Raw genomic sequence first — 10,127 nt, forward strand, 5'->3', positions numbered from 1 at the left:
ACAACAATTAGAGATGGATTTTATTGAATAGATATAAATAAATATTTATATATACAGTATATAATAACAGTGATGACTGAGGGGACAGTTGTGTATATATATATATATTTTAATATATGAGATTGAGACGGCTTTGGTGCGGGCATTACATATATATATATAATAATATATTATTATTATTATTATTATTATTATCGGGCAAATTTATAAAATCGGTATTTTTGTCACGACATACAAGTCTATTGTGTGACATATCATACGGTTTTTCTCCAACACAGTCCTAAAATGTTGAACAGTTACCGTTAGATGTGTGTTATGTTATTGTTGTCTAGCCATCCAAATGATGGTTTCTGTGCATTATTGGTCACTGGTCTCTCTCTCTCTCTCTCTCTCTCTCTCTCTCTCTCTCTCTCTCTCATCACTCACTCACTCTCAATACAATATACTCTTTTTAAAGATTTTTATTTTAACAAAAAAAATAAATAAATAGTATATAAATTTCAAGTATTTTTTTCTTTTTCTTCTCAATTATAAATTAGATCTTCTCTTCTCTTATTTTTGTTGTTGAAATAAATCTTGAGATCAAATTTAAAGCCATGTCTTTTATATATATAGTATATATAATGAAAAAAAAATCTCTCAATCTTTTGTAATGTATTTTAGTTTTATTTTGCATTCAAACCAAGTGATCATTACTGGGGAAAACTTGGGCTATCAGTCGCTCTTCACTCACTCACTCTTTCCCCATATCGGCTATAACTTAGAGGCTAATGCAATGACCAAAACGCACAGTTGTCTAAATATATCATATAATAAGTTATATATATATATATAAAAATACTATAAATTTATCGTATAATACAGCCCTTATTGAATGGCAAGTCATCATCTATATCATTGGTTACACAATTGGCATTACAAGCAGCAGTTACTGAACTGAACAGAGAGAGAGAGAGAGAGAGAGAGAGAGAGAGAGAGAGAGAGAGAGAGAGAGAGAGAGAGAGAGAGAGAGAGAGAGAGAGAGAGATTGTGTGTTATTAATATGACAGAGCTTTTTGAAAAAACCACATCATATTAGAAGTTATGGTTGTTTTTTGTTTATTTGTTAAGTAATTGTCTTTAAGTCAATGAGTGTCTGACACCAAATGTTTTATATATATATATATCTCAATATATTCCTCACAGTCCTAGTCTTCCTGTGAATCAGGTTTAACCATGTCTTCAGGCATGTCCTCAAAAAAGGTTGGCATATGGATCTGTCGTATCAATGAACTAACAGTTTCTTCCCTGAATTTACATCTGCATATAATGTTCCTAAAGGCTCGTCGAAAATCTTTACTAAACAATCCATAAATGCCTACAAAAATATACAGAAAATAAATAAATAAAATAAAATTGTGAACATAAAAAACAAAACAAAACAAAAATCAATTGATATTAACATACAATTCAATCTGAATTGTTAGGTTAAAAATTGTCATTTCTCCCCCCTCTAAACCCACCCCCTATTTTAAACTACTGTCTTTATAGAAAATATAAATTAAATTTATATGTGATATATATATTTAATAAAATTAAATTTTAAAAAATGAAATATTAATTTTGACAAAATATTATTTGCTATGAATTTTTAAGATGTCTATATCATTAATATATATATATATAAATTAATACTATTATTAAAAATTGAATTTCCTATAATTTCCTTATATTAAACGCTATGTAAATTAATTCAAATTTAAAAAAATTACATTACAATCTTATATTTTATAAATTTTCAAATTTAAATAAATGTATAAATATATTTTGTATTTTATTTAAGTACTAAACCACATAAACAAAACATATTACCATATATTGGAAAACATGGCAAACAAAATCTTACAAATCATTGAACTTAAATTAAATAAGAGAAAAATTTATAAATATTTTTTACAACAAACAAATTTAATAATAGTAACGCAAAGAAACGATAGTAAAATTCACAATAAATTATATAATATATACAATATTTATGATATTATTATTATTAATATTAAATTGTAATAATGACTTACATGGATTGATCATTGAATTACAATAACCCAACCAAATAAATATGGATAACAATAGATTGGGTATACAATCTTCATCCATACAAAATGCCCTTGCTAAATATACAGTAAAAAATGGTAACCTATATATATATATATAAATATACAAAAATAAAAAGAGAGATCAAACAATATATTAGTAAAAATAATGATAGCAATTATTATTATAATAATGATAATAATGTGTGTTAGTATTCAAGTTAACAATAGAGATGTACAGTATATACAGTATATTATAAGTAAAGTACTAATACTGTAACGATATGTTAGTTACAGAATCATTAATGTAATGATATATTCATTTTGGAAATATATTCACAAATACATACCAACAGAGTATAAATCCGCCGACAATTATGCCGACAGTTTTGGCCGCTTTTGTTTCGGCGTGAAATCGTTTGGCCTGATATTTGGACGTCCTTTTGCTAAACCTATTAATCACTAATTTGCCGCTTCGGGCACTGCCCTCACGTGAAGAGCACGGACTGCTTGACGACGGAAGCGATAGAGTCGACTGATTGCTTGGAGACATTCGCCTGTTTTGGCCGTTTTGTTCATAATTATTTGGCGAAAGGCTGGCCGTTAATTTGGACGACCGATACAATGTTATTGGCATATGTTTTTTGCCTCCACCGCCGCTACCACCGGCACCAGTATTGTTGTTGATGTTGGCATTGCTGGTCACTGTAATCACTGGACCAAAGTCTTTACTTTGAGCACCTTTTTTGCCACTTCTCATGGCTGTCATCACCGATTGGTCGGTGTTATCATTATTATGACTACTTAGCCGAAGATTAGATGATCGGGATCTGGATCCCGAAAATGATGTGTTTAATGTATTGGTCTCGTTTTGTGTCGACAAATAAGTGTTTTGGCCGCCACTTTGGACGTCTTCACCGTAACCCCTATGTATCCGAAGTGTGAGTCGTTCGTCATGAGAACCGTTACATTTGGTCGTCTTATAGCCTCTGCTGAGCGCACGGGACGTCCTACTGGCCACTAAATATATGCGCCAATAGAAGAATGCCATCACAAACATTGGTATATAAAATGATCCCAAAGCCGAGTATATGACATAACCCTTGTTTTGGAAAATTTCGCACTTTATTCGTGAAGGCGAACAGTCCCGTGAACTGTGAGGCGTCTGTTGGGACGTATAGTTTAAAATGTCTGCTAAACTGTTGATGTGATTTGTGTTGGCATTGATGTCATGATTGTTTGTAATGTTGGACATTGACCGAGAAGTGATTGTTGAAGTGGATGTTGTTGTTGTTGTTGTTGGTGTTGTTGTGATAATGGAAGACGTGTTCATTAGATCTAAATGCTGATGAAAACTGTTGGACACAAAATCTGATGAATAGGTTGTGATGGCGGCAGCGGTGACGGTGGCGGTGGTTGTCGTTGTTAACAGTGGTTTGTCAAATGTGTTTACATATGTTTGGGTTACAACAGTTGGTAAATGAATACCGGGATTATTATTATTATTATTATTGTTGGTGTTGTCGGGTTTACTTAGCTGAAGGAATGATGTATTACTATCATTCCAACCGACCAGCTATAGGTTGTTCCCAAATGATTAACAAAAAAAAATAAATGTTTATAATTTAATTTATATTTAATTATTATTATTATTATTATCATCTAATAATAAAATCGATGAAATATAGGAGACTTACCGGAGGAAAGCAAATAATAAAAGACACGACCCATACACAGGCTATCACTATCTTAGCTCTTTTGCTTGTCATCATACTTCGGTACCGAACTGGTCGGGTGACCGCCAAATATCGGTCAATAGAAATGGCACATAAATTTAGGACTGAAATTTAAAACCAAATCATTGGTTAGTATTATTTTTTTTAAAAAACATACTGTAATCGGTTAGTTAGTTGTATGCATAGTATATACATTGTATATATGTTTAAGTGGGAGTTAGAAAAATGTTTAAATAAATGTATAGTTTTTTTCGCTAATGAGAATCAAAACACTTACTGCTGGCTGTGCACAACCATACGTCAGTTACTAACCTGTTGGATGATAATATATATATATATATATATATATATATATATATATATATAAAATAGATATCATTAGACAACAACATGTAAAGTGTGTGTTCACACACACATACACAACACACAAACAAAATCAATATCATACCAGCCCTGACACCAGAGTTCACCGAAAATCCAAACATCAAGAATCTGAAAACAAAATGATAACAAAAAAAGTTTTGTCAAAATCGTTAGTATAGAGAGAAAGAGAGAAAACCGTAACATTCATTTAAGTCTATATAATTAATGGTTGGTTTCATTCATAATGGCTATGAATGGATGTGTGGAAGATGTGGAAGAGTGGAGGGGAACAGTAGATAAAAAACAGAAAGAGAGAGAGAGAGAGAGAGAGGAAAGACATCGAAAATAAAGGGGAGAAAAATAGTTGATATTATGAACTGATTGTCAAACAACTATAATATGATATAATAGTATAGCATTTATAGGCAGCAATAAAGTAAGTTAGTGGTAGTATAGCAATAAGTTTATGTCCATACAATAATATTAGAAACATACACTTACACACTAACCCACACATACACACACACACACACACACACACACACATAGCTATTATATTTAGTAGACCAGTGTGTTGTTACTCATTTAATGAGACCCTTAAAACACTTGATATCTCATTGGTATTGGACATCATATAAAAACATACTGTATATAAGTATCATACATGTATATTCTTTATATATATATAAACCATAGTTATTATTATTAAATAGAAAACTACCAGTGCGATTAAATACTTTATACAGTAGTAGTACAGTACAATCGTGTCAATAGAGTAAGTATTGAATATCATCTGTATATTTTCATGTAATGTCAAGTGTGTGATGGCAAACAAAAACAAAATATTAACAATGAAATCAAAGACAACATATATAACATACACACAAAAGTTTTTTTGGGTACAAAAAATAGTTGATATCCACAGGAGATCTTTATGCTAACTGTGCTATACATTACTGTATTTATAAAGTATATACTGTGTCTTTGATTTTTTTTTTTGTTATATATTTATCCGTTTATATAATTACTTTTTTGAGAGTTAGACTAACCATTTAACAGCTGATCTTATGTCTAAATCCAAAATATTTAAGCAAAAAATAAATTGTTTTAAAATGACAACTATTATACAGCTAAACAATTAGCGACATATTATTTAAAACAATTTATTTTTTTTTGTTATTTAAATACTCTATTATCTATTGAAAATTATTTCAATATACTTATCAAATTTGAATATTATATTTTGTTTATTATGGTTATTTTGTCATTCAAGTATTATTACTTTTATTATATATTTTTTATTTGATTTAATAGACATATTATATCCATTCAAATTTATTTCATATTTATGTCAGTTTCATTGTAAATATTGAAAAAAAACTTTTTGGTATTAATATTATTAGACACAGAATTTTAAAATAAGAAATCTTATATTTATTTATTTTTTTCATCTCTTAAAATGTATTAAAGAATTTGATTTTGTTGTCAAAATATTTTATGCATACTTTTATCAACGCAAACAAAATCTATTGTTATGATTATTATTCAACAAAATTATATATCTATCTATATATATACTAGTTTTTTATAACAACAATATACTATATATATATATATTGTTTAATATTTAAAAAAGGAAAATGCTATTTGACTTATAAAGCAAAATGTGAAAAAAATAAATCCATAAAAACGTGATACGTTTTCTAAAAAAATAAAATAAAATTTGTTGCAAAATACTAATAAAAGTTTAAAATATTTGTATTTTATGAAAACTTTGTAACAATGAAATTTAATGAATATATTAATATCATGAGATATAATTTAAAAAGCTTATATAACTTAATAGCAAATAAAATAAATATTTGTTTTAAAAAATAAAATATGAACAAATATTTTCAGCTAATATAGTGATTAAATAATAAATAACTTTACTTTACTAGAATTTTGATTTTATAAATTATCAGTAAATTTTATTAAAAATATATCAAAATTTAATATTATATTTTACAGTTAACGTATATAAATTTAAATACATTTATATTAATATAGGATTTTGTTTTTGTTTTGTTTAATTATATATTTTATAGTATTATCTTATTATAATAACAACACAATTTGCTTAATGTAATTTTAATTTCTATTTGTAATATTATTTATTATACTATAATAGTTATAATGCAATATAAAAACTAATTAAAAGTTTTTCAATATAATTGTTGTATTGCATATAAATATTAATGTATTTAAAATAAGTTTTTTTATAATTTTTTTTATTGATATTGTTATTCTTGTTTTTGTTATAACAAAAATAATAATACTAAAGATAAATGAGATTAATAAGCAAATAATAATACAGAAATATGTCTACAGCAATCAATTCAATTCAATTATAAATAATATAATAAATTATATATGCTTTCGTATGCTTAAAATACAAACAGTATTTATATAAACTTTGTATAAATTGTCTGTTATGTACAGTATTATGTATGCCCATAAAAAATAATAAACTAAATGGATATCAATTCAATTGTTTTCATATCATATACAACAACAACAATATACAGTAAATGCATACACAAATAAAAACTGCTGAATATCACAATCTCTTTAATCCTAAAAGTAAAGAGTGGAGAGAAAGAGAGAGAGAGAGAGAGAGAGAGAGAGAGAGAGAGAGAGAGAGAGAGAGAGAGAGAGAGAGAGAGTATAGAGAAAAATAAAATACAAAAATGAGAACCAATAAATCGATTGACAAAATTTCAGCAAAAAAAAAGGAGAAAAAATAAGTAAAACTATATAATAAGTTATCTATATTTTGCTCATACGGCCATAATTTTCAATTGTTGTGAACATCATTTTATATATATATATACTGTATATATGTGTGTCTTAGAGATGGGCAAATAGAAATTTCTAATAAATATTCCCCATAGAAAATTTCTAGAAAGTTTCTCAGAAATAAATTTCTATAAAAACTTTTCTTTATTATTATACAGTACTATGGGATCCACATATCTATATCTATTGTAATATTGTATTAATCATAAATAATATACAATAAAACATTAATTATACTCTACACTGCTAAACAAATTGGATCCATATATATATATATATATATATATATATATATATATATATATATATTATTAATATACTTATAAAATTATACTTATAATTTCTGTATAATTTTTTTAAATAATTTAATTATATTATTAGTTAAATTTAACTAAATGAATTATTTTTTATATTAAATATTAATTAAAATAGTAATATATTTTTTAGTATAACAAATATACAAAAAAACGAAAATAATATGGGGATCCCATTGATATAAAAATTTCTTTTAGAAACATTCTAGAAATTTATGTTTTTTTATTATCAACTCTAGTGTGTCTATGTGTTTGCAGTAAATTTAATTCAACAACAAAAAAATATTAGTATTTGAAATATAAAGAAACTAAAAATATAACTCTTTTCTATATACAGCATATATATATATATATATATATATATATATATATATATATATATAAATTGTTTTTTATTTAACTGAAAAATTGATAAACCAAAAGAAAACTTACAATCAATTGCTTTGAAAATTATTGGTGTATGCGTTTAGAGATGCAATTGTATAGTTATTATTGTATACAACAACACCAAAAATGTTGACCACTTTTTTATGATAGGTTGTGATATAGTTTATTGTCATATATTTTATTTTATAGTAGTAGTATATATTATTTGAAATAAATGGGAAATTTATTATTTGTAAAGAAAAATAAAATATGCAAATATAATGGCATCAAACAAAATATAATATATATTTGAACACATTTTTAAAAAATAATATAAATTTATATAAATATATATATTTCATATAATGCTTGAAGTTTCAAACAAATCTATTTTGTAATATCATATTAATGTATAAAAAAGCTTTTACACAAAATTATAAAACAATTTTCAATAAAAGATAAAAACATTAAATTATTTTGTATGATAAAAAAAATGTTTGATATAAATTTATATATACATACAAATTATTAAATAAAGATTTACATAAATAATAACAAACATACAAATAGTAAATAATATCTATATTATTAGTATATGCAAATTAGTTTTTTTCATATTTTTCCCAATTACTTAAATTACAAAAAAAAACATTAGACATTAATGAACAATATGTTAGTTTTTTTTTGGTAAGATTTCAGTAAATAATTTATTTTGAGATTTGATTTATACAGTGTCTACAGATTTTTAAAATCTAATATATTTTAATCTATGATAAAATTTTGTATATGATAAATATTTACATATTATAAATAAATTATAGATATGACGTTTAATTAATTAAATTAAAACTTATCTATTATAGTGTTGTATTAGATAATATTATACTTATATAAATATAATATATATTTATATTTATATAATATACTCTATAATGTCTAGTACTTTCATATTAAAGTTATATACAGATATATTTAATCTATAATTTATACATATATATAAAGAAAACAATCTCAAGTAAGATATTTGTCTAATATTTTAAGTAAATATTAAATTCAATCAAAGCTTCAGTAAGATTAATAATAAATTATTTTTATAACTTTTTTTGTGTATAACATTACATATACAGTATATCTATTGAATTAATAATATACTCATTTAATTTTATTTGTTTCAATTGAATTTATATATATATATATTTATTTATTTGTCTATTATTATTATTTTCAGTCCTATCATTATTGCATTTTATTTGACAATAGTTTAACAATGAAAAAATAGATGTTTGCCTTAAAATCAATACCACAATATTTACTGTGCATTACACACACACACACACACACACATACATACATACACACAACTAATACTACTACAGTACTATTATATATACATTATATTTGTATACACTCTATTGTTATATCAATTAAATTAGATCTTATTTTCTAATTATCCAAATGAATGACCTATAAATTAAGTATGTATTACAGTAATTATTTTCATATACTGTCAATAGTTTATTATATTATATATTATACATAATGTATACATACAATTGACATAAATATAAATAAATAAATATAATATAAATATACTCTATATATAGGCAAATATATTAAATTATATATATATATTTTTTATAACTTCCCGTAATAAGAATACTGTCAATACTATTAATTTAAAATGATTTACTTGACATATATATATATATTCTTTATATATATGTATGTATAATATACAGTATATTGATATTTATCGTAATAGATCTATAATATGAAAACTACTATTACTAACCTCTAAGGATAGTGAGTACGGTATAACAGCAATGCCTACTAAAAGATCGGCCACTGCTAGTGATACTATAAATTGAAAAATGAGTTTTTAAAGAATATATAAGAATTTATATTATATTATTTAAATTGAATGGCAATATAGAAAAATCAATTATATATATATATATATCACTTATAAATACCGATAAAAAAGTTGGTAACTGTTCGAAGTTTTGCCGACACAAACACACTGACAATGACTAGTATATTGCCGGCAATAACGATAACATTGATGAGTCCGAGTATGACTACCGACACTATGACAGTGGCGTCGTTAAACTTTGACGATATACTGCCGCAATCGTCACCAACATTGGCGGCACCGACACCACCACCGACTGGAGTCGGATTCAGCGATTGGTTTTTGCTATTATTAACCAATGAATCCAATGCCGACTCCATTTGCTTTCATTAGGACAATGTATGGCATAAATAGTTTGTTTTTCAGTATTATTATTATTATTATTTGCCGTTCAGTATAATAATATAATATTTAGTTTTAGTTTATATAAATTATATGTGTGTTATATTCACTAAACCATAGATGACTTAATGTCGTAAAATATATATTTTTTTATGTATACGTGTTATTGATGCCAATTCTGTAT

The 10,127-nt window shown here is 25.0% G+C and overlaps 1 protein-coding gene across 1 annotated transcript; it reads right to left on the reverse strand.

Annotated features, from left to right (window-relative positions):
- Positions 1-1,187: 1,187 nt before the first annotated feature.
- Positions 1,188-9,927, reverse strand: LOC128964696 (octopamine receptor Oamb-like). Its single transcript, XM_054311331.1, has 8 exons — positions 9,663-9,927; positions 9,482-9,546; positions 4,257-4,300; positions 4,086-4,120; positions 3,770-3,912; positions 2,423-3,648; positions 2,058-2,176; positions 1,188-1,357 (listed from the first exon to the last, which is right to left on the reverse strand). Exons 1-8 carry the CDS (start codon positions 9,919-9,921, stop codon positions 1,188-1,190), a joined length of 2,061 nt encoding a protein of 686 aa, XP_054167306.1. The 5' UTR covers positions 9,922-9,927.
- Positions 9,928-10,127: the final 200 nt, after the last annotated feature.

The sequence above is a fragment of the Oppia nitens genome, unplaced genomic scaffold (assembly GCF_028296485.1).
Source record: "Oppia nitens isolate AA-2021 unplaced genomic scaffold, nextdenovo-longstitch-racon4-pilon3 scaffold9_pilon_pilon_pilon, whole genome shotgun sequence".
Lineage (NCBI taxonomy): Eukaryota > Metazoa > Arthropoda > Arachnida > Sarcoptiformes > Oppiidae > Oppia > Oppia nitens.

Bases quoted from the DNA above. Each gene is read 5' to 3' on its own strand.
- LOC128964696 (XM_054311331.1), bottom strand. From the start codon at position 9,921: ATGGAGTCGGCATTGGATTCATTGGTTAATAATAGCAAAAACCAATCG. The intron at 3,649-3,769 runs GTAAGTCTCCTA...AACAACCTATAG, and splicing joins TTATTATTTGCTTTCCTCCG to CTGGTCGGTTGGAATGATAG. The intron at 2,177-2,422 runs GTATGTATTTGT...ATATATATATAG, and splicing joins GGCGGATTTATACTCTGTTG to GTTACCATTTTTTACTGTAT.